The sequence below is a fragment of the Apodemus sylvaticus genome, chromosome 3, assembly GCF_947179515.1.
Source record: "Apodemus sylvaticus chromosome 3, mApoSyl1.1, whole genome shotgun sequence".
NCBI lineage: Eukaryota > Metazoa > Chordata > Mammalia > Rodentia > Muridae > Apodemus > Apodemus sylvaticus.
The window spans coordinates 135,555,374-135,583,186 of NC_067474.1; the positions used below are offsets into that span (position 1 = coordinate 135,555,374).

The window sequence follows — 27,813 nt, forward strand, 5'->3', positions numbered from 1 at the left end:
TCCTTCTACACTCACCTGCTTTTCCACCTTAACTACACGCCCCATCATGCTGATTTCATCCACTGCCTCCGTGTCTGAAGGACCCTTATCACCCTTCTCCCGACTCTTGCGGTCCCCAGGCCCTCGACCCACAATTTGGTCCACCCTGTGGGGGAAAGAAACCATCAAAGAGACTGAGTTACACTGCACTTCCCTTCCACAAGAGCCCTAGGTTGACTGCTGACCAGGAAGACAGACTGCACTGATGGGAAGAAGCCGCTTCCCTGCCCAAGGGAGGGAGGAAGACACCCGCCCCTGCTTTGAAAGTTCTCCAGATAACAAGCAGAGCCTCCGAGGCTGGGGAAGGGAATGTTAGAAGGTGGACAAGGCCAGAGATGGCCTGCCGTATTCTGCCCTCTGCCTGCCGCCCTCTGCCTGCCGCCCTCTGCCCTCTGCCTGCCGCCCTCTGCCTGCCGCCCTCTGCCTGCAGCCCTCTGTCTGCAGCCCTGCTTCCTTCCCCTAGACCACCACTGTAGTCAGACTTCCCCTCCCCCAACCGAACCCCATGTTGCTAAATCCAGTGATCAACTCAGCCTTTATTTACTTGACCTAAGCGCAGCAGAGGTCACATCAGATCACTCCTTCCCACAGTACTTGTTCTTTTTTGCCTTTTAGACAGGATCTCGTAACCCAGCTCTCTAAACAGCCAAGCTGAACTCTCCCTGCCTCTCACCACACCCCTACCCCAGTACTGTGGCTGTTGTTGAGACTGGGCCTCCTTACATCACCCTGGCTGATCTGGAACGTTCAGTGTAGACCAGGCTAGCCTCAAACTTAGAGATCCTCCTGCTTCTGCCTCTCTAGTGCTGTGCACCCACCATGGCCTACCTTAATTGTTACTTTTTAAGTTAATGAATGAACGTACAACGAAAGGGTACGGGAGAAAGGAAAGTCCTGGGCAGTCTGGGACTTGATATAAGGGTCCTTCCTCAATCCTGGACCTAGTGGACATGCAGGATTCTAGAGAAGCGAAAGGTAACTTATTTCACTTCACACTGCTACTTAGGAAATGGGAAGTCAGTGATTACTGTGGTCCAGTTACTTTAAGACCTGGAGACAGGCATCCTAGGGGAAGCCCTCAAGTCACAAATGTGGACTGGACTTAGCCAGAGAACTTTTACTGAGGTTGTTGTTTTGGTTTTTGACTTCCAAATAGCCTGTACACTGCAAAACAGGGATCTTCTGGTTTGGGTTTGATTTCTGCTTTCTTTGTTCTTTTGAAGCAGAGTCTCATAGTCCAGACTAGCCTAAAACTCTTCCTTCCTCTGTCTCCCCAGTGCTGAGACTACAGATGTACCACCTAGCAACACCCCTACAGGGCACAGGTGGCCTTAGCTTCCTCATCTAGGCCAGGGCCTTCAACTCCCCCCGCCCCACACCCCCTTTTCAAAGCCCGAATACCCACCGAGCCTGCAGGCTCTTGATTCGCCCCAGCATGTCCAGGTGTCCTGCTGAATACTGCTCGATGACATCCTTTACGTCATATGGCCGCAGTGTCTCCTTGAATTTCCTTTTGGCTACCAGGAACTTCAGAATCCTGTTAGGGAAGGGGGTTCATTGATAGATGCTCCTGTCTCCATAGGGTACTCTTCCAGTTCCCTCTCTGCATCTTTGTCCATGTCCAGGTCATCTGCTTCAACCACTCTCTCCAACAACCTCTGCCAGGTCCCCTGGCTCTTTAACTAACCACCATGTTCCCCTTTGCCCTGCACATCCAGAGGCTGGCTTGGCGTTTTCTCATATGCCTCTATGGTAGCATTAACCTAGGAGGCAGGAAACGACCCTGTTGTCTCTCAGCTCAGTGGGACAGGGCGCTTCTAGAACATCAGCTGCTGCTGCTGCTGCTGCTGGGTTAGAGGGAGAAATGTCGCATTCAGTCTGCGCACACTTGGCAATTGTGTGCCGGTTCTTGGACACCCAAAGAGAGTTATATCCAACCTCTGGCTACAGGGAGGCCAGGTATAGACAGAATCTCTTATAAGCATTACCTACATCCCCCCCCCCCCAAAAAAAACCTCACCAAAACCAACCAAAACCAAACAAACAAACAAAAACCTGACCTGGCTGTAGGGTAGGGAGCTGGGAGGACACAGACACAAGAACCTGGGTGACAAGAGCCAGGTTCACAGACTGGGAAAGGAGAGCTTGAAGCCATGAGAAGGGCCACAGGAGGCAGAGCCTCGGATGGTACTTTTCAGCCAGGGGCAAGAGAGCTTTTCTCGCTCTGAAGAAAGGAGCTTCCCAGAAACAGGCATAGAAGTGTGAAGAGAAAGAACTGTGCGGGGCGGGAGCAGGAGCACAGGAGAAAGGGGACAGTCCCCAGACTGGTGGGCAGCGTGGGGAGCCAGGGCTAACCATGAGAAGGGGCTGGGTGGGGGCTGTGTAGAGAAGGCACTGGGACGGGGGCACCACTGCCGCTCCGCTTCGACATGCCTGCTTTGCCAGCTTCTAGAATGTTGGGGTGCTCCAAGGTACCAAGGCCCGTTCTCAGGATGGGCCTGAGTTGGGGGGGGGGAGGACAGTGGGGTGGAGGAAGGAGACAGATTCCAGCAACTCAGAGGTTGGACAAGAGACTTGAGTCCAAATCCAAGTTGACTCCTATGGCTGGAAGCAGGGCAGACAGTAATACTGACTGCCTGACTTGGGGAGGTGTGCAGAGGAGCAGTTTGGGTGTGAGGGTGCTAAGGTGAGCTATCCTGGCCTTCACAGCTCAGATACTGTGTCCAAGATGGTGGTCAGGTCACAGAAAGGGAGAGAAAGAGGTGAGGTGGTGCCTGACTCCGAGAGGGAATACAGGACAGAGGTTGTAGGCAGGTGCAGGAGCCAGGAACAGAGTCAAGGGAGCTGAGCTTTAGTGACCTCCACAGCCCAGCTGCAGGCTGGAAGTGGAGACCCAGCCAGGACACCTCGCCAGGAAGCTGGGGCCAGATCCACACTGGGCATGGCTACAGGGTATAGGAGACCAGCACCTACTTAATTATCATAGCAGCCAATAATATATTGTGGCTTTCAAACCGTTTGACCAAGACATAAGAAATACATCTTATCCTGCAAACCAGTATTCGTTCACACACAGATTAAAATACAGTTTATAAACATAATCACCCTTAGCCACATAGTCACATTTAGTCTCATATTTTGTTTTTGTTTTTTGGAGCAGGAGGTTGGTAGGTCAGGAGAGCCTCAAACTGTCTATGTAGCCAAGGTTGACCTTGAATTCCCAACCCTCCTATGTCTACTTCCCCGGTGCCACTCTGCCTAACTTCACTTTTTTTTTCATGCTGATCATGACACCCTGACTTAGTTTCACTGAGTTCTTGACCTATGGTTTGAAGAGTACCACTCTTGAGGATGTCCTAGGAGAAAGAAAAAGGGGCCAAGGCACCCAGGGAGAAAGACTTTGTGATGCAGGGACGAAAGGAGCTTGGGACTGAGGCACAGATACAGAAGAAAGGCACATGTAGAGCAGGCAGAGGCTGCAGCAGAAGCTACCCGGGGCCTCTGCGGAGGCTGGGGACAGAGAAGGGACGAGGCCACCACAAGTGGGAGAAGGGGAAGGGGGAGGAAAGCAGAGAGCCCGATGGGGAGGACGCTGTATGTGTAAGGACGGAGACCCTGCTCGGCAGCTGTACTCCTGGCCGCCAGAGCCAGGGCCTCTGGACATGATGTGTGTTGTGAAGGAGCAAGTGGTGCTGGCAGCCATCTGCCTCCTGTCGGCACGCTCCTGCACTCCAGGCAGGTAGCACCTGGCACCCTGGGACCTGCGCCAGGGCTGGCCATGAGGAAGGGCCCAGATGGGGAGCAGTGACGGGTGGCAGGTGGGACGGAGGGCTGCTTACCTTGGTCCCGGCCTCACCTGACAGAACGGATGACCGTCTTCACAGCAGGCATGACATCATCCACCGTGAGCTCACACTGGTAGCTCTTCTCCTCAGCTGCTTCCTCCGAGGGGCCCTCTGTAAAGACAGGAACGGCACATGAGGGCCAAGAGTGGTAGAAAAAAATACACACTCAACCTCCACCTCCATTAGCAGGACTCATAGGAGGACAGATCTAGAAAGAGCCCAGAACCTTCCTGAGGCTCAAGGCGGATGGATGGGTATCCCGCCTCACTGGCTGTTGCATCTCACTGTCCTACGTTACACGTCCTTTTGCCTATTCCATGGCTGGGAAGGGCAGACATCTGCCTGGTGACAGGTGGGTGGCAGCAGCTTTAGAGGACATATGGTCTAGCCTGGGACAAAGATGGTGCACGCAGCCTTTGAGGACATGTTACCCCTTACAGGGCAGGAAGCCTCAGGGGAAAGACATTTATTTCCTGCTCTTCATGGAGTCTTTGTGTGGCCTCCTCTTCCGCAAGAGGGGTTGGGAGGGAGATACTCCAGCTAGTGCCAGAGCTTGTTACAAGGAAGGCCCTGAAAGCAAGGACGGAGAAAAGCTCCTCTGAGGCAGGTCCCCTGTGCTTGAAGAGGGTGATACTTTCCTCAGAGAGGAGGGCGATGCCAGGCACCACCATGCTTCCATGCGTCAGAACCTCCTAAAGAACTACTGGTCTGTGATGTTCAGTAACTTTCCAGGAAAAGCCTGGGTTCTCAGGCCTCAGCATCTTGGCACAGTGCAGGCAGAAGCTCTGAGCTGGCCTCTCTCTCCAAGAGCAAAGAGAGCATCCTGTGCTCATCCCCTTGGCTCTGTTGACCCTCTTTTCTCTACCAAGAACCTGGAGCTCATTCAGCAGGGGCAAGGGGTCTGTTAAGAGACCCCATACAGCTCTCCCATTTTCCAGAAAAAGCACAGAACAGGGCCGTCTCTTGCCCAAGTCCTAGTGAAGAACTAGAACTCAAAGGGACCATCTTCCTCTAACAGTGGAGAAATGACCCCTGCCAGGCCCTCGGCCACAGTGACAGCAGGCTGGGCTGGGTACGAGGTGACATCAGAGAACACCAGCTTCAGAGCTGGCCAGCCTTGCTTCAGGATAAGGGTGTTCCCACTCACATGCTGAGAGTCTCAGTTTCCATGTCTACGAAACGGGGTAGCTAGGAGAGGCAAAGGACACTGGCACAGCCCCTCTTCCAGAGGGCCCTCTGCTGAGCCCTCACTGCTGTGACTCATCCCACTACAGATTCCTCAGAATCTTTATCTGAAATAGATGCTATTGTTGCCTCTGTTCTACAGATGGGGAAAGTGGGACCCAGAGAGATGTGGTCCTTATCTAAAGTAAGTGACAGAGGCCATGTGTGGCTCAGTGGATAAGAGTGCTCGGCGTGAAGGCTGATGACTAGAGTTTGATCCCAAGACCTGTGTGGTAGGGGGAAGGAGCCAACTCTCACAGCTTATCCTCTGACTTCCACCAGCACAGACACGGACACACACATACAATAAATAAGTAAAATAGGGGACTGGATACGTGGCTCAGCAGTTAAGAGCACTATCTGCTCTTCCAAGGTTTCGAGTTCAATTCCCAGCAACCACATGGTGGGTCACAACCATCTGGAATGGGATCCAGTGCCCTCTTCTGGCATGCAGACATATATGAGGTAGAGCACACATGTACAAAATAAGTAAAATCTTTTTTTAAAAAAATTAAAATATAATTTTAAAACTTTAAAAAGAAAAGACAGAGCCAGGATTCAAATCTCGGGAGCCTGGTTCCAAATCTTTTGCTCTTACCACCAACCAGTGCCCCCTCTAAATTCTCATTTGATTTGTCAACAGTCTGGAGACTGGACTATAGTGAAGAAGGAATTATGATGTCCGTTTTCTAGAGCAGACGATCGGAGCCAGCCCCCACCCACGCTGCCCCCAGCAGATGCATAGCCCGCGACCTCTGGGTCTTACCCTCCGCAGAGCAGCGGGGCTTGAGTCTCAGAGAGGCCCGGAAGCGGGTACGGTCATTGAAACTCCAGCTTTTCTGCACCTTGCTGGGGCTGGACGCCTCGCCCACCTGCTCACTGCTTGGCGAGGTGGGAATTGGTGGCGGTGCCAGGTGCTGCTTGGATGGACCTGTCCGCTTCTGGGAGCTGCTCATTCGGATTCGGTCTTTGATGCCCATCCGGCTGCTGCCAGGGCAGGGCATAGCAGAGAAAGAGCCAAGTGAGCTGGCCGAAGTAGGTAGGTGAGGACAAAGCTGCCCTAGCTGATCTAGGGGGTTGCTATTGGGTCTTGGTTCCCATCAGTTCTTTCCTCGGGTATAGCCTGGGGGCCCTGATGCCTATGTGAAGCTAGATGGGGACATGTCCCTGCCCCATCTCCACCTCCCGTCCCCATCCCCAGACAGATAAGGGGTACACACAGGAGACTGATGGCAGAGTGAAAGCAGTGAGAGAAGCCAGAAGGAAGTCAGAGACAGGAGGACAAGGATCCAGGACCAGCCCGGGTAGGTGGGGGGAGGGGGGAGGTAGCAACCCCTGTGGAGACAGACAACACTGTAGAAGGAGCTCACTCTGTCAGGCACACAGAGTGTGGCTCTGGGTTTTGTGGAAGTGAGAAAGTGTGTGTACCGTGTAACTGGATTCATAGGCACCCATGTGTGTGCACACTGTGTATACATGTGTCAACTTTACACTTCCCTGCCCCCCACCACCACATTTACACTTCCCTCCTCCCTACTCTGCTGGGGCTATCTTATCCCACACTGGTCAGGTCACGGCTTTAGGTCTTGGTACAGTTGTATAAATAGAACACTACAAACTAAGGCCTCTCTCACACAACTCTCCGTGTGTCGGTAGCTGTGGGTCTGTGTGATATGATAGGCTGCTGAGGCTCTGATGTCTAGGACACATGAGGTGCCAGCCCCCGTAGTGAGAATCGTGCGTAGAAGCCTATTCTCCTGTGGTTCCCCCCCACCCCCGTCTGAGTTCTGTTCTCCAAGGCTGATATGCTATCCACAGAGCACCTGGAAGGCCCACTCACCCGTGTGCTTGTGAGCACATATGTATGTAAGGATGCTTGTACACTTCCTGCACCCAGTTCCCCACCACATCCCCAAACCTTGGAGGAAGATAAGCAAGGGGAGGCCCCCATTTCCCTGAGACAGGCCCCAGTTAACCAATACCTGGTAGAGTAACTCTGTGTCTAAGAGATTGAAGAACCATGCTATGCTGTTGGTAAGATCTCAGCTAACATTCTCTGGCCCATACCCTGCAGCATTACCACCATCTCCCCTGATGCAGGTCCTCACTCTCCACAGGAAAATAGCACCCAGGTTCACACAAGGCTTGAGAAGGGGCAGAGGTGAAGAAGGGGGTCATAGTACCTGCCTGGGGCTTTTAGATTAAAGGCTGAACAGACGACAGAACCTGGTTTCCATATCAGGTTGGGAGGCAGCCCCACCCCATGCCCAGAACATGGAGCAGAGAAGCAGAGTCAGGATGGTGAGGTAGGGGGAGATCACAAAACCAGGGACACCTTTGGAGAGGTGCCCCAGATACAGGGCCATCCTGAGGGAGAGATTATAGGTCATAGGTTGGGAACTTGGGGCTGTCAGAAAGAAATCCATGACATTCTTCACTGACTTGGGATCTCTCGGACATACCTAAAGATTCCAAGTGAAGTTTGAGTGTGGCTTTCCCAAACCTCCTGTGGGCTCTCCTCATGCTAACAAGCACCCACACACACCCTAGACCATGCAAGGCCACCCTGTCCTCCGTTACTCCAACGGGGAAAGAAGGAGAGGACGCTGGAGAAACCCTTGTGCTGCGGTTCCAGGCTGCTCCTGGGTGTTCTGGAGAGAGCGTGGTCTCCCTGTCACTGGGGTGTTCAGCAAGACTATTCTTGTACCCAGCAGGACTCTCAGAGAAAGGGGTCTCAGGTTCACATTTGAGGCCTTTGAAAGCCCCTTTCTGGCTCTCGTTCTGTGGTGGCAGAGGGAGCTTCTGGCCTGATTTAGGGATTCTGTAACTTTCCAGCCGGGCAAAGGCCCTGGCTCCTCTCGAATGCAAGAAGACACTGTTTTCCCTCGGAGTAGCCCTGGAGTCCAACTCCTTGGGCAAGGACCAGAAAAAGGCTCACGTCAGCCTCTCTGGAGCCTGAAAGCTCAAAGAAAATGGAAGGAAACCTGGCACATGGCAGGCACCAAAAAAGCCCTTTTCCTCCTCGGCTCCTTAGAGCGCATGGGGCCCAGCTGCAGACCCTGGTGTTTTCGGCCTCCGAGGGTCCTCTTGTAGGGTCTCTAAATTTGCTATCCCTCTTCTATGGGTGCAGAAAGAGAGAGATGGCTTGCCTAAAACTAGAACAAGGTTGGGCTCTATTTTCTGATTTCCGAGACTGTGTCTTTTTCTGGGACAAGGGATTAGTATGGGGACTGTGGCAGTGGTCCTCAGCTATCTTGTCCAGATGGCATCTGTCACTGGGGACACTGGGGTAAGTCATCTTTCTGTCAAGGTGCTCTCCTGGGACATCCTGAGTGGAGGCCAGAAATCCTAGGAGTCTTTCATCCCAAGATGCATGCTGGAGGCCCCAGTGAAAGAATGGTCCGGTTCAAAACGTCAATAGTGCTGAGGTAGAGAAGAGTGGAGCTGTGGTGCCTGGGTGGATGCGGATGGAGAGGTGTGAGAGAGGGGAAAGGAGCAGTTAGCTGCTCTCTAACCACCCTGAAAACCCAGCTAGCCCTTGTAGTCACAGCCACAGGGAACTCGGCCTATCGTAGCCCAGGCTGGGAAAATACCACCTGTGCCTATTCCACACAGTCCCTCTTCAGGGACTACAGAGAAAGAGCCTTCCCATTGGCCTTTGATTCTTCCTGCCCTCCAACCTACACTTGCACAGGAATAGGTCTAACCCAGTCTCTTCAGTGCCACTCTCAGGCAGCCCCTATTTCCTACAGACATGTTCCCAAACTTTTGGGTTTTTGTTTTGTTTTTTTCTTTTTTCAGGATTGGGGATAGCATTCTCGAGATCTACCATACAGCTACATCCTCCTCAGCTTCCAGAAGTATGTTTTTTTTTTTTATTTGTTTGTTTATAGATGGGATCTCATGTAGCACAAGCTGGCCCAAAACTTGATATGTGACTGAGGATAACCTTGAACTTCTGATCCTCCTGCCTCTCCCTCCTGTGTGCTAAGACTATAAGCATGCACCATCATATCCAGTTTATGCAGCACTAGGAAGCACATGCATGCATTCTAGGCAAGCACACTACCAACTGAGCCACACCCCAAAGGCCTTCTTAACTGACAAGCATAGTAAATTGATTGAGGTCAATGTTTACAGGAGCCAGTCAGTTTTAGCAGAAGCAAGTCCCATTAGCACCTATATTTTACATGGAAGGGAACTGAGGCATAAAAAGTTAGGTGTTGTGTCTGAGGACACATAGCTAGCAAATTGGAGCTAGATGGTGGCCTGGAACTAACAATTCTAAAACGGGCTGCCTCTCAACAGAAGCACACAGACAATTTGGGGACTTGGCTCTCATTCCCGACCACAAGGTTCCACTGGCACCTCAGGGAGTCAGAGGCTGCATGAACCCAGGCCACCTATATGCCAATAGAACGAGGCTCATACTGGGCTTGGGTTCTTGTGACCCAGTCCTGCCCCAGCCCTGCCTCCAGCAAGCCACTCTCAGATCAGGCCATGCTAGGCTACAGGCTCATCTCCCACAGCTATATACTTTCTCCAAGCCTGATTTCTACGGCTCTCTGGCTTGAGCACCCTCCCCTGGCAGCCCCCTCTTGCAGGCCTGCTTCTGGGCTAAATGCCTGACCTCAGCTGCACATCCCCTCTGCTTCCCTCGTGTGTTGTACTCAATGCACTGAACCACAATTACTCTGCAACTCTCTGGGGACCATGTTTTATTCATTACCATTTCCCCGGTGCCCAGAGCCGGGCCTGGCACGGGGCAGGTACCACAAATGTAGTCGTGATGCAGCTGAAAAGAACAGGGACTGTGAAATTGGTGACAGAAGTGCCGGGCACAGCCACTTCAGACACCTGTGGGCTTCCCAGGCAGAGACTGGAGAGTCAGGAAACTGCTTCCAAGGTTGGCACAGGTCAGAGTGGGAAGGACCCTCAGAGAGCCTCTAGTTTATCCTGTCCATTCCACAGAAGGGAAAAGATCCAAAGGAGAGAAGGAATTTAGCTAAGATACCACAGGGGGCTGCAGCATGGCCAGCACACCCTCAGCTCCTGAGAATGTCCCTTCTGACACACTGGGCCCTAAGCCTGGCAGAGGCGTCCCCAGGAAAGCAAGGGGGCTTCTTAGGGCCCCAAGGCAGATTGCAGGCGGCAGGCACATGCACCTTGTCCTTCACCCATCCTGTCCCCCTCTCCGGCCCCTAAAGTGGGAGGAGAAAGGAAGAGAGGGGACAGGAGGAGCAGACGAGGGGGTACCTCGGTCTCCAGCTGGCGTGGATCCGAAAGAAACTCCGCTTATTACTAAACATCTGGCTGGAAGGTTGAGAACAAGACACGAACAGAGGTTAGTGATGAACAGACAGGCGGACAGAGTGTGGGGTACTGCCAGGGTGGGACTGGCCTCCTGTGGCTGGAAGGAGAGAAGGATCCCCACTGAAGCCATCTTCCAGTCCCGACCCCAGGATGCAGAGATGCTCAGGCTCTGCATACGATCCCTTGGGTGTATGGCGAGCCTGCAGAACTCTAGGTCCCGTCTCCAGAGACTGAGTCTGTGGGATGGAGAAGTCCCATCCTTTGCATTCTGAGTATGTGCTCCATGGGATGTGGACACAGGCAGTCAGGAGACCTGGGTTTTAGAGATTCATCCCATAACCCTCAAGGGGAGGTCCTGGCACTGGGAATGCCATTCCCAGGAAGTCCTGCTCCCCCTTGGAGCCCCGCTTCCTGGAAACATGCTCAGTGCGCCGGCCATCTCCAAGCTCCATGTGGCCAAACCAGGGTAGGGTGTGGGAGATAAGTGTGTACACATGTGTGTACACACATGTCTATGTACACACATGTTTGGGGGTTACACCCCATCTCCTAGGGTCAGGATAGCCAGGATTAGGGGCATGGTCACTTGGCTTGACCAAGTGATGGATCCAAAAGTCACAGCTCAACACTCACCCGACTCACCCAGGTTCCTGAGTCATCCACCATCACACACAGAGCAGACAGACACTTCAGAGCAGACAGATACAGTGTTAATAATGCCAGGCTTTCAACATCCATGTTCCCAGGCCTCTGAGCACTCAGGGACCCAGAATCAATCATTAAGGGCATAGGCTCCAAGCTCCCTTGCACCCCAAGTGTCTTCTGATCCAGCTGAAGGGATCCAAGAGTGAACTGGAAGCTCAAAGGCCATATTTGGCCCTGCTTATGGTTGCCAGAATGCCAAACCTTGTGAGTTTCTGACTATAAGCTGTGGTTTGGCAAGCATGGTGGTATCTACAGGCAGTGATGGAGAACCCAAGTCAGGTGACACGGGGGCTTCTCTTCAGGGGAGTTCCCAGTCTAGCTTGGCCAAATTTCTTCTCCCTGAAGTTCCAGACCTGTCTAGCCCTTGGCCAGTAAGAGCCTTCCTTTATTGTGAACAAGAAAAAGACTCTGCTCCCGCTTATCCTCCTCCTCAATCCATCCCCCAAGCCTCTTCAGCCCCAGAGACTAGGGCCCCTGAGGAGCCTGAACACGCTCACTGCAGTGAACAGAGCTGCCGGACGACTTTCTCCAGGGCGCATGGCAGAGGTGAGTTTCTCTGTGTAGAGGGAGTTGCCTCTTCCCTGATCACTAATGTTGGACCAAGGCTTAATGATACCTCAGACTCAAGGAACAGATGTCCACCTGACTAGTTCAAGGAAGATGTGTGGGATGAGGCAAGGCAAAAGCGATGGGCAAAGAGGAAGAGAGCATGAGGGCACTGAGCTGACCCTTGACTTCAAAAGGGTTGAAGCAACCTCACTGTGTCTTCCTAAGACACGAGGAGGGGTTTCCCTTATCCTAACACGCCGGGGATTCCTCCACTTAGAGGCACGTAGATGAAGCAAGCACTTTTCTCTTTTGATTCTTCTTTCAACGGGCAAAAGCTCCAGGTCAAGTTGGGAGAGAGGGTTGGGAACAGCAAAGAGTACCTCAATATAGAAGAAGAGAGCCCCAAGAGACCACCCCCCACCCCGGCCCTGCTCTAGCAGAGCCGCAGAGATAAGCATGTTAGTCGTTGGCGGAGTTCGCGAAGGTCCTGTCACAGCAATCTTAGTCACAGAGTTCTCTTTCCGGCAGGCACCTGCTCCTGGGAGGTGTGTTTAGCATGTTGAGTGAGCATGCTGGGGGAAGGGATCCCTGCCCTCACACCCCAGAACAGAACAGGGGGGGTGCGCCCTCGATTACCTGAGCCGTAAGCACCTGGGGCCAGCGGCCTCGTCCTCTCTCCAGCTTCCCGGGAGGGATGGGGGTGCAGGGGTGGGAAGAATGGGGGGTGGGGACGTGGAAACAGAGAAAGAAAGAGGACAATGGTATGAACGATGGAGGTGACAGGAAGGAATGGTGTGGACAGCTGTCCCTCTCAGACCCTGGAGACCCAGAGAACAGAACGGTAAGTCCACTGTGGCCTCTCTAGAGAGGGCCCTCAGTCTGTACCTGTCTGGTCATCTGACGACAACTACCAGGCCTCACAACAATGTCAGAGAATCCCCCAAACAGGTCCATACACCCATGTGGTGGCTGGAGGAGGTCTGAGAGAGGGTGAGACAGAAAACGGAAGAAGAAGAGGAGAAGCAAGAGGTGGTGGTGGCCTCACGGGGCCCCTACCTTTCCCCAGGGCAGAAGGAGGCACTGCCTGGCCGGTGGCAGGTGGCAACGGGCGGGTAGCGAGAGGGCGCTCCATCAGGCACTGGCGCCCGCCTCACCTCCAGGGGCCGCAGGCCCCCATTGCGGGCCCGTTGTATGTGCTCAAACAAGAGGGCCAGCTCTCTGCAGGAGAGGGCGCCATCAGCTATGGTCAGGGCCTTGGGGGACACCACCCACCTCACCCAGTGGACCCGTCTAAGAGTGCCCTCAGACACCACAGGCCAGAACAGGCAGGGTGGAGAGACTAGCTTTCTCCCCCCTCTGAAGAAGCTTCTGGGAAGTCGGAAGGAATCTAGGTATGGTTATGCAGGTTGGGCATTAAGTCCAGAGTACCCACACGAAGAGGGAGTTCAAATCTAGCTGAGGCTCCTCATGGTGGAGCCGCGCCTACTGAGCGGCCATCAGAGGCTCGGAGATCCTCAGTCTCCCAATCTGACTCTGGTTTTAGGAGGAGACTGGAGCTAACAGCAGATTTGATAGGGTGGCCAGCCCAGCTTCCCTACCCTGTAGTGTTCCTCCTACCATGAGGTCCCTGGAGATGGTGTCGGGTTGGCTGTCCACTCACTCTCCAGGTCATTTCCTGCTGCCGTAACCGGGAAGATACCCACCACTCACCTGCCTTTCCAATGGAGCCCAAATCTCCAGGCCAAGCTGTTTCTCTTACTAGGAAACCCAGGCCACCCTATCTAGAGTCGTCCCCCCGCCCCCCACCACTTCCTTGCCAGTTTCTAAGCATCTAGTCCCTGCGCCCTTTCTGTCTTGGTCTTGAGCCCTTAAAATTATCACTCCTCCGTAAAGTGGCTGCTTCAAATCCAGCCCCTGGCCCTACCTCTGAGGTAGGAGCTTGCCTCTGTCGGGTGTGGAGTTGGGGAGAGGGAGGATGTGGGGAGCCCCCTTTCCAGACCCTACCTCCTGCTCATCCCCTGGGGGACAGGGGGGAGTGAGAGGGGGCCAGGTGCAGGGATGGGCAAGTGGGATCAGGCAACAGCTGCTCAAGGGTAACTAATGAGGCAGCGACCGTGGAGAGAAGCGCTGAGCACAGCAGCCTGGATAGCACGCTCTCCATGCCATCCTGCCCATGGGACTGAGCCAACCCAGCCGGCTCTGCAGTCTTCATTCCTGCCCCAGGGCCTGGCCAGGCACCTGGCTCCACACACCTTGATGATTCTATTAATAACTTTCAGCACGGAGCCGCCCCCATTCAGTCTCAGCCCAGCCTGAAGCCAGCAGAGCAGACCCGCTCCTGGCCTCAGAGGCTGCTGCCCACAACAGTAACGGGCCACACAAGCACACACAGGGACTCTGGGGCAAGCGCGCTTATTTCTGCAGAGCACCAACTGCATTGGTCGGTACAAGCTAATATGTCCCCGACGTGGGACTGAGGGGGGATGAGCTGGTGTAGCTTCCCTGGGTGGCAGCATCTGTGGGTGAGCATGTGGACGGCCAGTACTCCATGAGTGGAGCTCGGCTTCAGGGGCAGAGCTACATCAATACTCTGGGACCAGTGGACACAGAAGAGTTGGGGAGAGGACCAGCCATGCTCCAAGTTATGCAGGACTTCAAGAGTTAGTCCCAGATGCCCCCTTGGGAGCATCTCCTTTCTCAACCCTGAAGGAATCTTCTCAGGGGGCATTAGTGCCAGCCCCTACCCCCCTCACTCCAGCAGCACCTACCTGAAAGATGGGAGGATGCTGTCATAGTAATACCAGGTGGCTGTCAAATAGGCCCGGCTTGTGTCGGTAGAGTACAGGCGCCATGCAGCCTGGAGGCGTAGGGAGGATGGAGTGTCATAGAAGCCCTTAGCCACCCACCAGCCCTCTGCTCCTGAAGGAACCCAGTCCCAGGCCAGCTGAGGGTGCTGCCAGGACCAGAGGCCAAGTCGAATTCCATAGCTACCAGCAGGGCCAGCCAAGAAACCAAGACCTAGAGAGAAATGACTTCTTCAAGGTGACCCAGTAAATTGGTACCAGAGCCAGGGGCCTACAAGCACTGGGTAGAGAACTGGGGTCTGTGATCAGATAGGCATGGGTTTCTAATCCATTCTCCCATGCAGAATAAACTGACCATTGTTGACCCAACAGAGTGTTGTGTGGCCGCAATGAATAGATATCCGCCCAATGCTAAGCTTAGCGCCTGGCGCACTGATGGCCAGGCCCCTTTAAGCCCTCCTGTTAGCTCCCTTAGCTAAGTGCACATTCACAGTGTCTGCTTAGTGTCTTTCTTCATAAGTTGCATCACGGGCACCCCTTCATCCTCAGTGCCAAGTACAGTATCTGGCACGCGTACGTAGTTCAGCAAGTGTTTGGGGAGGGAGCGTTGACTAAGTGAATGGCTTTACAAACAGCAAGTCCACTGTATTTTCAATGGCTGCCTACTGCTACCACGGAACTACTAGGGCCCATGGGACAGCGGCAAAGACTGATGACCACCAACTCTTCAGCAGCTACAGACACTGCAGCAGAAGGAACTACAGTCAAATGAGAAGCAAAACTGTCCCTCATCCTCCAGATGAAGAGAGGAACCTGGGAAGACCTGGGAATCCACCAGGGCAGGGAGATAGGGAAACAGACAGGACAACGCAGAATCAGACCAGCCCTGGATGCCCCCCTCCTTTGGGTGCCTCTTGTCCTTAAGGGGTTGCCACGAGTGACCTCACCAGCCTGGCGCCTTCCTAAGACAGAAATATTTTTGCTTCCTGCTTGCCTGGGTCCCTGGCATGGGCAGGGGAGCAGCTGCCAGAGCTCTCATTAATTATGGGTACCACAATACCAGCTGTCTCTCAGCATGGACAGTGCCAGCTGCCTGCCCCTACAATGCCCCTGGGGAGGCCAGCTCCCAGAGGACAGTGGCCATTGTGCCCCAAAGGATGCTAAGAAGAAAAGGCCGGGCTGGTGGTTAGAGATAGCAGGGATCGAGAAAGGGTCCTACCCTGGGAAGGAGAGATAAGGAGAAACAGAGTCAGGCTTGGGTCTGGGGGGGGGGGTCAGAGGGTGGTGTGCTGGGGAGCAGGCAGAGGTGTGCTGTGTCAGTATCCCTCAGCTGTTTCCTACAGGGAGTTCTCTAGCGCACCCCTACACTGGAGAGGAGTCAAGGCAATGGTGAGAGGCATGCAGATCAGAGTCCGCTCAGATCATCCATCAGGCTGAGGGAAACAGATCACAAGCTCCTGCTTCCTGCATCTGCTCCCATCCCTGGCCACGCCCCTCCTATTTCCTTGACCGGCTCCCGTTTCAGCTGCCCATTAAATGCTGGCAATTCTAATCATCTAGCCCTGGATTATCTTCTTGCATGACTTCCTTAGGACACAGTGACTGTATCAGGGTGCTGGGGGTGTAGCAGGCTGACAGTTTCAGGATGGCAGAGTTAGGTCTCCAGCACGAGGAGGGGGGCCTTTTGCCCCAGGCTCTCTCCCCATCCTCCATTATAGCCAGGGCTGGCAACAGGGCGGGTCTAGGGAGTTCAAAAGCAGGTTTGCTATGGGGTAGAGGAGCATGACTGATACTGCAGTCAGCATCCCAGCTCTGTCTGTAACGTGGCCTCGCCTCCCCACCCCAAAAGTCTCCACCCTCTCTGAACTTTGAAGGAGAGTTGTAGTTTATAAGTTTGGAACCCATAGGTCAGCACGCAGGGCTGACACAGCACAGGCTTGCCTAAGCATCGTGTACCTGGATGAGATTGGCTGCTGGCATCCTCCGCTTCTCAAAGTGCTTCTGCCTGTGCTGTTCCTGGACCTTCAGGGCAAAGCCAGAGCCCAGGATGCCCTGTGGGAATAAGGCATGGCTGTAGGTAGTGTGGCAAAGAGGACAAGAGGCTACTAGGGCGTCCCATACCTGTCCATCTGGGACACCCCAGGCTGCCCAAAGTAAATTTAGGACCAGGCTGGTCAGGCCCCAGCCTCCCTCAACAACCAGCAGAGAACTCACAGCAGGCAGGGCAAAGAAGGAGATGCCCAGTAAGGCGAAGCCGGCAGCCAGAACCCTGCCCAGCCATGTATGTGGCGTCTTGTCACCATAGCCAATGGTCGTCAGTGTAATCTGGAGATACAAACAGGTTACCCATAGGACTGGGCACAGGGACCTGACGCAAGGACTTGAAGGTGCATCAAATACAAGTGGAAAATTAATAACAAGAGAAGGACTTCCTCTACAACCATAGGGATTGGCCTCAAGGACTTCTCAGAGAGCCCGGGGGATTCAGATGGATTCTGTTCTCAGATTAGTCAAGGAAAAGCGGTACACGTCGCAGGGTTGAGCGAGGGCTGGATATGAGGGCACAGACAGGTCCCACAGAGTGGGAGGACAAGCACAGGGACCGGCACAGGAACCCCAGCCTTAGTGTAAAGAAACAAGGATGGGCCATCGAGGTCAGAACCTGGGAAGTGTCCAGGGATGTTGCTAGGGGGAAGGGCACCCTGCACAGACCCTCACGCACCGTCCCCCACCAGAGCGAGTCGGCATAGGAGGAGAAGTCAGAGTTGGCATCCTTCTCAGCCAGGTAGACGAGGAACGAGGCGAAGATGAGAACCAGGAACCCGATGTACCAGGCGGTGATCAGCTCCTGGGGGAAGGACGAAGGGCACCTACCTGTCACTGGGGGAATAAGGCTACACACACTCTCCAGTCACCCCCTTCTTCAAGGAAGGAGCCCCTTCCCGGCCTCCTCTGAAACCCCAAAAGTCAGACCCCGAGGCCCGTCCTTAATCATGGCGGCTCGGGCCTTCTTCTCCAGGCCCACTGTGTCCTGCCATTCTAGCTCCACCTTTCAGGCCTTAACCCAGGAGCTCCGTCTGTTCCTTTCCAGACTCACCCCTAGGACCCATCCAGTCCCGCACTCCATTGCGAGCAGCCCTCTCTTAACCTGAGGACTTCCGGGTGTGACCCTTAAGCCCAACCTCTCAGGCCTTGTCTGAGCCCCGCCCCTGCTGGCTCCAGCCACCTCGACCCCTAATGTAGGACCCGCCTCCAGTTTCTATTAGGCTCACCCCCCGCTAAGCTCCAGCCCCATACTTCAGACAAGCCACGTCCCCGTCACTCCCCAACTGTACTTTTGCCCCACTGTATACCTCATCACTCACTAACTCCCCCCATCAGTGCCTGACAAGGCCAGCCTGGCCTAGCTCCAGTCCCTAGGTGCCCGCCCCAATTTGGCCCCGCCCCTACTCCGCCTCTTGCGTGTGCCTAGGGTAGTAGTGTCCAGCAGCTTGGTTCCGCTCACAGGTCTCCAGCCTCACCTTACTGTGCGCATAGACCACCGATCCCAACAGCTTCCAGGTGCCACCGCGGCGGTCCATGCGCACCATGCGCAGGATCTGCAGGAAGCGCATACTGCGCAACGCGGATGTAGCAAAGATGTTGCCCTGTGTGCCTGCAGCGATCACCGCCACCGAGGCCACGAACACGATGAAGTCTGTGGAGCAGGGTGTCCAAGTCACCAGCCCCACCCCGTGTCAAGACCTGGGGTCTGGAACTCCTGGGACATTAAGTGGGTGGAGTCCAGATAGGGAGGGTCCACTAAAATTCATGAGAAACCAGGATCGGGTCAAGGCTGGGATCAAAATGCCTCCTTGAGGTTTGGAGTGGGGCAGTGAAGGGAAGGCATTATACCGATGACACAGAAGGGTTTCCTGGCGAAGCGGAAGCGACCTTGCCATCCTCTGTAGCGACAACAGCATCCGGCCGACCAGACACGGATTATATACTCTAAACCAAAGACCACGATCATCACGAATTCCTGTGGGGAACCAGGACCCAGATCAGAGCCCAATCCTGAGTTAGGAACACCAACGCCTGGTTAGGTCCCTCTTATACCTGGAAAGTTTTGAGAGTGTTCCACTATGGAGGATACCCTCTCTTTGTCCTCTAGGAAGAACAGAAACCCAAATTTGCCCTCATACACAAGCGGCTAGCTTCATAAGATGCTGGATTTTTTTTTCTTCTCCCCACCCTCAGCCTTCCTGCCATTCTAGACTCAGCCCTGGTTCGGTGACATGGCTCTCCGTGGGTGGAAGGCCTTCTGTGGGTGAGGTTTGTTTCTGTTTGGGTGCAGATTGGAGCCTATTCGTACGCTGTTCTCCCTCAAAGGAGAATCTGTCGGGGACTCCCAGCACTCACCAAGATAAGGAGACACTCGTTGGCAAGTTCCTGGTGCTCCTGGATGGTGGACAGCACAGACAGCACCAGGCAGCTGAAGACCAGCAAAAATCTGCAATGGAGGGTGACCAGGAAGGTTAGATTGCAGGGGGAAGGGGACTCCTGAGGGATGCTGAGCTCAGACACCTCCCAAGTCCTCTCCAGAGGACCTTGGCATGACTGAAGTTGAGGGAGGAGGCCTCCCAGTTTTTCCCCTCCTGGGCTGGCAAAAGAACATAGAGGCTGTTTCCCCAGGCTCAGCCACCCACTCGCCTTGGCCCTGGGCTCCATTTTAAGGTCCCAAGGAAGCATTCCAGCAGAGCTCAAAAGCTGTGGCCTCAACTGAAGAATAGAGACAGCTGCTCTGCCCCATGTTTCTGTGGAATTCATAATGAGTCAGCTACAGAAGAAAGGGCTGGGGAGGTGGCTCAGGAGTAAGAGCACTCACTGTACAAGCCCAAGATCCTGCATACACACGTAAAAAGGTGGGCATGACCACACGAGTCTATAACCCTAGTGTTGGGATCAGAGGCAGGCAGCTCACAGAAGCTCATGGGCCGGCCAGCCCATTCAGTTGAAACAGTGAGCTTTGGGACCACAGGAGGCCCCCGTCTCGGGGCAATAAGGCAGACAGTGATATCACAGGGCACAAATGCCCTCCTCTGGCCTCCACAAGTACAAACACTCACACCTGTGACCACCACATGCATGTCTTCCTGTGTGTTCTCAGATCTCTATTGCTGAGATCCATCTGAGCCTCGCACACTCCTCAGCCCCGTACAAACCCTACATGCTCCCCAGAACTTCTGAGTCCTGCTCACGGCTCCCTCTTCAAACTCCCTCCTGGAGCTCTGCTTTCTTGTATGTGGTCCAGGGGTTGCTCTTTCTTTTGTTAATTTTTTGAGGCAGGGTCTTGCTGTGTAGCCCAGGCTGGCCTTGAACTCTAGCCCCCAGTCTCTGACTCACAAGTTCTAGGATTACAAGTGTGCAACACCATGCCCAGGCCAAGTCTCTTTCTACTTACCTTTATTTATGTTCAAGCGTGCGTGCATATCTCGTGTGGTGTGTGAATGTGTGTGTGTGTGTGTGTGTGTGTGTGTGTACGCGCGCGTGTGAATGTGTGTATACACCTAGGAAAATCACTGACCTCTTCTGGCCAGCCTCCTTCTCTGTAAAAGCTGATAGACAGTTGAGAGTAGCATTTGGTTGTGCCCTGGCCCACTTACACCTCCTTGGAGGTCAGCATCTGAGGCTGCATCACAGGAAATGCTCCTGGATCAAGGAGGCAAGAAGCAGCTGCCGGTAAAGGGTTTCAGATGAATGGGTGAGGCAGAGGCCTCTGCCGCCAGTTCCAGGCCAGAGCTGAGTCAACAGAGACATGAGGCAAGAGGGAAATGTGTGCCCCAGTCCTCAGATTCAGTCACTAACCACAGGACCAACACCAGGAGGCTACTGGAATGGGGGCTGCAGCCCAGGCACTGTTGGCATTGCCTCTCAGCTGCCTGAGACCTCCAGTGTTTTCTGACGAGCACTTCTGGAATTCTTTTCCTTTTTTTTCTTCTTGCCACTTCAATAGTTACACAGGTATCAACTATCCACAAGAGACTCAAGTGAAAAGAGCTGATTCTGAAACCTCAAGTGTCATGTGATCCCGATGTTTAGGAAGAGATGCCTTTTATGCATGCGCTGACAGTGGCAGGCAAGGTTTGTTTGTTTGCTCGTTTTTGTTTATCTGTGCTTCCTAAGATTTTTTTTTCTTTAGAATGAATATGGGTCACTTTGATAATAACAAACTAATGCACTTTCGTTCATTTATTTGTTTGGCAGTGCTGGGGATCAAACCAAGGGCTTTCTAGGCAAGGGCTTAGTTACTCAGCTCCGAACTTAGACCCTACGCCTTGAGCTGGTTTGAATGAGCTTGGCCCCCACAGGCTCATGCATTTGAGTGCTTGGTTCCCAGTTGGTAAAACTGTTTTGGGAAGATTGGGGGGGGGTGGCTTTGTTGGAGGAGATGTGTCACTAGAGGTGGCCTTCGAGTTTCAAAAGCCCAGGACACTGCCAATCCTAGATAGTCCATTTTCTCCCCCTTTTCTCTCCCCTCCCCACTCTCTCTGCCTACTGCCTGTGGATCAGGATTCAGTGCCCAGCACCGTGCCTGCATACCTGCTTGCACGCTGCCCCTCCCCATGCTAAGAATGGATTAACCTTTGAAACTGTAAGCAAGCCCCCAGTTAAGTGCTCTCTTTTGTAAGAGTTGCCTTGGCCATGGGGTTTCTTCACAGCAGTAGAACAGTGACTAAAACAAATCTCTAACATTTTTTAAAATTTTTTTATCTTTTTTAATTAATGAGTTAATTAATTTAATGTATATATGAGTAGACCATTGCTTTCTTCGAACGCATCAGAAGAGGGCATCAGATGCCCATTACAGATGGCTGTGAGCCACCATGTGGTTTCTGGGAATTGAACTCAAGACCTCTGGAAGCACAATCGGTGTGCTCTTAACCACTGAATCTTTTCTCCAACCCAAGTCTCTAACATTTTAAAAGATTTATCTTATAAAAATATGTAATATATATGTGGGGTGACAGAGTATGTGCACATGAGTGCAGATGCCTGTGGCAGCCAGAAGGGGGTGCTAGGTCCCCTGGAACATGACTTATAGGTGATTATGCGTTGCCTGATGTGGGTAATGGGAAGTGAATGTGGGGTCTCCACTAGAGTGCTATGTGTATAGGTATCTTGCCTGCAAGTATGTCTGCTCACCATGTGCATGCAGTAGGAGGAGGCCAGAAGAGGATGTTGGTTCCTCTGGAACTTAAGTTACAGACAGTCTTTAGTCACCACATGGATGTTGGAACGGAATGTGGGTCTTCTTAAACAGCAGAGCTCTTAACCACTGAGCCATCTTTCCAGGCCCATTCCTCCCCGCCCCCCATTTTTTTTCCATGGGGTCTTTGCTATATTAACAGGGCAGGTCTCAAATGCCTAAGCTAAAGAGATCCTTCCATCTCACCTCTCAAGGGGATGGGGGAGTAGATGGGCCTACAGGCATGCAACGCTGCCTCCAACTTGTTTAAATAATTTTACATATACTTATACATATTGTACATGAGTGTGGGGGGGCGCTGCTTGACGACAAGTACTCATACCATCTGAGCCATCTCACTGGTTCCCACTATTACCAGTTATTAATATTTATTAATATTAATATTAAAATAATTAATATTTGCATGTACACACTCATTTCTTTATATAGGGCTTCCCTACACTGCTTAGGCTCAAACTTGTGATCCTCCTGCCTTTGGACTAGTAAGGATTATAGGTGTGAGCTACTGTGTCCAGCACCACTAACATATTTTTAAATGCAGTTTCTGAAAAAATTACAAACAGGAAAAAAAAAAAGTATCCCTTTCAGTCCTGCCCGCAGTCCTTACTACGGTCACCGCTGTCCCTAGCGGGTATGAAGCCGTGGCAGGCTTTCCTGAGAGCCCAGCTCATAGGTCCACCTACCAGCTCAAAGTTTCTTCTTGGATATCTGGTGGCCCCTGGAGCCAAACATGTCCTAAGCTAGAATCCCAATGTGCCATAAGAGCTCCTCTCCTCCAGCCTGGCAGCTCAGGGAAGCTGGTACCTGGGTACAAAGACCAGCTGCTCCCAGCCAGCTATGATTCTCCCTCCCCACCTCCCGCTCTGTAGCAAGTTCAGTTGGCTCGACCTTCAGTGTGTATCAGACCAGCTCCCTCGTCCTGACCAAGCCCCCACCCTCCAGCCCCCTCTGATCTCCACATAGCCCACTCCCAGCCCACCCACCTGCCCAGGCCTGCATCTAATCCTCTCTGCTATCTCTCACTCTGTGCAATTCCACCATTCCTGAGCCTGCCAGTAGCTCATCTAAGTGTTTCCACCTACAGGCTTTGCTGGTTGACTTGGTTGTTGCCCCTGCTCACACACCGCTTCCCAGGCCTCCTCTCTCTAAAACAGTGGCCTCATACAGCATCCTTCTTCCCTTTTCCCGACTGACTGGTTTCACGGCATTGAGAAAGCAACATCAAAACACCCTGTCCTTAAACTAAAGGGCCCATTTTGAACCAATTGATGAATCTCCTAAAACTCAGCCCATCCATCCAGACTGAACAGACTTCCTGGCATCTTTCCTAAGTTGTTCCTAACCTTGTCCAACTCCACTGGGCAAACACTGCTTACAAGTCCCTTGAATTTTCAGGGAGTGGCAGTGTAAACCTGTACTTTTGAAGGCATAACAATCACCACAAGTTAGAAGCCAGCCTGATTTACCTAGTAAATTCCATGCCAGCCTGGGCTACATAGCAACTCTGTCTAAAGCAACACCAAAACCCTGAATTTCACCTTCCCTTCCCTTAATCACTGGAAGGGAAGGGAATTTCCTTATCCTGGGTATTCAATTGATTTGAAAGGATCTGTTAGCTCAGATGATGAACAGTGCCCTGTTCCTGGCACCTGAATAATTATTCCTATCTTCAAGATGCAGACATGAGACCTTGGACTGACATATTTGCTTCAGCAGTGCCAACTCAGTGGCAGAGTTGGGACTAGAACTCTCTCTACAGCCTCTGGCCTCGATGCCGCCTTGGCTGTAGTCATCACACAGGGATGCTCTTGGAGAAGCACAACCTCAGATGTTTACAGCCTAGGAGATGAGGAAGTCTGGGTGTGTCTGCCGCACTGACTTATGACTTCATCACAGGACAAACAGGATTGCTCGAGGATTGTCTCTGATCCTCTGGGGCTTCAGTTTCTCCAGCTAGGTGGTATTCTGGCCTAGGCCTTTTGTGGTCTCCTTAGCAAAGCACCAGACTAGAGGCTCCTTCTGCTACGTCTGTGTGCAACCCATCTTAGGCAAGTGTGCCTATGTAGTCCCTTGGCCACCAGGAGTTAGAGGTGTGGCAGATGGGGTCAGAGGTGGGAACAGTGTAGGTCTAAAACAGTCTTTCCTATCCCCTATACTTCCCCCAACTCTGCAACTATCCCCCCACTCATACAGGAAGATTAGGGATGAAAAGGTAGATATTTGCTTAGATCCACAGCTATCAAACTACAGAGGACATCAGAACCCCTGGGAGGCTTGTCAATGGTGGCACATGCCTGTAATCCCAGCAGTCATGTGCTGGGAGCAAAACTCAGAAACTCAAGGTTATCCTTGAGTACATGGAGACCTTGTCTTTTTTTTAAAAATGCTGATTTCTGGGTACTTCCTTGACAATGTCTGATTCAGTAAGTTCAAAGAGGAAATGGGGCTCAGTTACTAACCAAAGTAGGGTTTTGTATGTTTTTACTTTTGACAAGGTCTCACTGTGTATCCAAGCTAACCTGGAACTCAAGATCCCCCTGCCTCAACCTCCGAAGTGCTAGGATTACAAGCACGAGCTTCCACATTTGGCACCAAGTCAGCACCTTTAAAACAATGGCAAGTCTTACAGTCTCCACACCTCCTCAGATCACTACCAGAAACGGCCAGGCCTGGGGGCTGTCAGGGAGGCAGGTGCTATGCCAACATCAACTTCACCACTAGTCTGATGTGCAATCCCAAATTGCAACCACAACTGCTCTGGGTGGCCCAGGGCTTCCCATTGGTACAATGTAACACCAAACCCTCCAAACACACATTCTCCATAAAATCCCCCCAATCTCTAACATAATTTCCCAGACGCAGAAGTGAGGTTATAAACTATGCCAATCTGTGAGTCCAGAAGTATACACATTAACAGGAGTTATGCTATGGCATAGGACTTACTTTTCAACAAAGCTGTTATTTAAAAACAAGGGGGAGGGTGTTAGCTTTCCCAAAATCATAATATAAAACCTGAGCCCAAGACCACCTGGACCACAAGGTCAAAGAATTTCTCTGGGCTTCAAGTTCCCTCCCAGCCCTCAGCACAAAGGTAGGGGACCCTGAATGGTCTCATCACCTCATCAGCCTGGTGACTCTTCAGTAGTGGGGTGGGAAGGGGAAGATCAGCTCAGTTCCAGGTACCCAAGAAACACGCCCGGAAGGGATGTGTTCAGAGGATGGCAGAGGATCTTGCAGTAGGAAGAAAAGAGGTTGCCACTAATTTCTCTGAACCACACTCATTTCCAAAACACTAATCTCATTTACGGTCAGTTGAATTTAATGAATAATCCAGATCCCAAGACATGGCGAGTGTTACAGTGGGGACACACTGGGAGAGCTGGTGACTGTCTTAAGGAGATTGAGGCTGCTCTAAGATGTCGGCTCAGCCAAAGTGGAGAGGTAACCAGACAGGGCCAGGGGTGACCCAGACAGAAGAAGCAGGTTATGCAAAGATGTGGGTGTCTGTGGGAAGCCGGCCCAGAAGGTCCTTGACCCTGTGGGGAATACAGAGAGGGTCAGACTCATGAGGGCACCCTCCCTCTGATACTTGAATGTGATCCTAAAGGCAATGGGAGCCATCGGGGACTTCAGAGAAAGCAAACGTTAATGTCCCCATGTGTTTCAGGCCCAGCACCTGGGCTAGACGACGGAATAGGACTGACATGCAGCCAGACGCTGCCTAGGAGCTCCGGGATAACTCACCTGGGAAGTGATGGAGACCTGACCAGCAAAACAGCATCAGAACAGAGAGAAGAGAATGGAGTGGCAGTATCACAGCAAGTGGAACTTACGGGTAATGAGAAGGACCCAGTGTCACCCCAGCAGTGTGAAGGGAGAAGCCCTCTGTCCAGACCAAAAGAGTGTATCCAGGGAGACGGGAAGGAAACAGAAGCAAGGCGTGGAAGTCAAGAGAAGCATGTGTGGATGATAGCAAGAGGGGAGGAGGGGATGGCAGTATCCAAGCCCTGACAATGTCTCTCGAATTTGGGGGCATGTTGGTCCCTGGGTTCGAGCAGCCTCACAGGCAGAGAATGACCTGAGCTGGCCCAAGTGGAGAGAGCACATAGGGTAGGAGTGGATTTGGTGAGCCAGGACTGCAAAGGAAAAGGCCAGGGCAAACGGGAGAAAGATGGATACTGGACTCACTCTCAAATGAGAGAGCAAGAGTGGGAGGGGCCAGGGGCACAGGGAGCTGAAGCCTGGAGCATGGAGTGAGCTAAGGATGGATTCCCAGACTGACGGGGTGAAGGGGAGAGGGGTAGGAGGTAGTTCAGTTGGACCAGGCTGTGTCAGGAGAGGGAGCTAAGCATGGACACCCAGGAACTCAGAGGAGATGGGATTTTATCAGAGCTGAAGAGGCAGTTTAGTTTTTCTGTTTTTTTTTTTTTTTTCTTTTTCTTTTTTAGGTTTGATTACCCAGTGAGGACACAGCCCGCGTGGGTGAGGTGAGAGGCCACTTCCCTCACCGAGTCAGAGCCAGGCTCTTTGCCTTCTTTCTCCAGGACCTCCTTCCATCCTTCCAAGTCCTTCCCCAGCCTGAGCCTTGCCACTCAGTGCCTGGGACCTGCCTAACAGCCAGCTGGCTCCCTAATATTTGCTTCTGGCCTGGGGCTCCTTTGCTCTCCAGACTAGGACCGGCAAAGCAGAACTGCTCAGCTTCCCTCAGCTGGGAGACCCTGGTGCCAGTATGTCAGGACTCAGCCAAGATTCCTGAAGGGCAGAGGTCATGACCCCTGCTTCCTGCCTACTGAAAGGTATGTCTTCAGCCCCAAACTAGAGCAGATGCTGAAGAAAGGACTTCACTTAGACTTGGCAGGCACATCCTGACAAGGAGATGGGAATGGGGGTGCAGAAAGGCCTAGAGGGTCCCACAGTCCTCTGAGGAGAGAGGACACTTACTTTTTCTTATGGGTTGGGGCGCTGATGGGGGGCGGCATTAGCGGGCCTCAGAGCAAGGCTCTTTCCAAGAATCCTCAAGGGCTGGGAGGAGAGTTTCCCTGATCCAGCGATTCTAAATATGGCAGAGGGAGTAAGAACATGTGACCCAGGGCCCCACACAAAGCTGCTGCTGGCAAGGCTGCATCTCTGGGCCAGAGGTCCATAGTGGGGCTCAGGGATGGGGCGAGGTCTTAAAGGAGCCTTAGTTTCCCTGTCTGTAACACGAAGGAGAGACAATCCAGAGAGGCTCCTTCAGCTTTATGACTGTCCAGCAGGGCAGTGGGAGGGAGAGACTTAGCTCAGTTCTACTTTCTCCAGGGATGTCCCTGGAGGGACAGCAGCTGCCAGCACATAGTGCAAACTATGAAGAAAAAAAAGTCTCCTATTGGAGGACCAATTAGAAAACACATTCCCTTTAGTTGGACAAGTTGCAAAAACTTGACCCCTTGAGCTGGCTCCATTAGAAACTGGAATTGCTTGCTGTGGGCTGACCCACCTCTGAGCCACTGGAGCCCTCTCGGCCCAGCAGGGTACCTCATGGAAGGGCTCAGGATGATTCCATGCCCCTTCCTGGCTAGAGTTTGAACCAAGAAGGGTCTATCAGCTGGGAATGGTGGCCCATGCCTTAATCCAGGACTTAAGAGGTCGAGGCAGGAGGATCTGGAACTCAAGGTCAGCTACATAACCAGTCCAAAGTCAGTTTGAAACACATGAGACCCAGTCTCCAAAAACCAAAACCATTTGTGTGTGTGTGTGTGTGTGTGTGCACTTACAACTGAAGTTGGGCAAAGCCAACAGGATCCTTGTTTGTTAGGGTGTTTGTGGGAGAGTATGCGCGAGAGTGCATGTGCCCACTCAGGTCCGCATGTGCACAGGTCAAAGGACATTTCAAATGTCCTACTACGTCACCCTCCACCTTACTCCCTTGACACAGGGTCTCTCACGGACCGTAGAGCTCACCATCTTTCAGCTAGGCGGGCTGCCAGCAGGCCCCTCGAGTCCCTCCCATCTCTGCCCCCATCCCCAGCACGGGGGTCACAGGCACATGTGGCCTCGCCACTTTTCTGCTTGGGTGTTGGTGGGGGGGTCCAAGCTCAGATCCTCA

At 52.8% G+C, this 27,813-nt stretch overlaps 1 protein-coding gene across 1 annotated transcript in view; it reads right to left on the reverse strand.

Moving 5' to 3' along the window:
• Kcnq4 (potassium voltage-gated channel subfamily Q member 4) overlaps nucleotides 1–27,813 on the reverse strand; it is a 50,985-nt gene that overhangs the window by 2,308 nt on the left and 20,864 nt on the right. The window contains exons 2-13 of the mRNA XM_052177231.1: nucleotides 18,881–18,971; nucleotides 18,374–18,500; nucleotides 18,001–18,176; nucleotides 17,202–17,327; nucleotides 16,694–16,804; nucleotides 16,436–16,531; nucleotides 14,444–14,532; nucleotides 12,732–12,893; nucleotides 5,875–6,095; nucleotides 3,896–3,995; nucleotides 1,445–1,576; nucleotides 16–145 (exon numbers count right to left, since the gene is read on the reverse strand). Of these exons, the coding sequence (XP_052033191.1) occupies nucleotides 16–145; nucleotides 1,445–1,576; nucleotides 3,896–3,995; nucleotides 5,875–6,095; nucleotides 12,732–12,893; nucleotides 14,444–14,532; nucleotides 16,436–16,531; nucleotides 16,694–16,804; nucleotides 17,202–17,327; nucleotides 18,001–18,176; nucleotides 18,374–18,500; nucleotides 18,881–18,971 (1,561 nt within the window). The remainder of the gene's footprint in view (nucleotides 1–15; nucleotides 146–1,444; nucleotides 1,577–3,895; nucleotides 3,996–5,874; nucleotides 6,096–12,731; nucleotides 12,894–14,443; nucleotides 14,533–16,435; nucleotides 16,532–16,693; nucleotides 16,805–17,201; nucleotides 17,328–18,000; nucleotides 18,177–18,373; nucleotides 18,501–18,880; nucleotides 18,972–27,813) is intronic.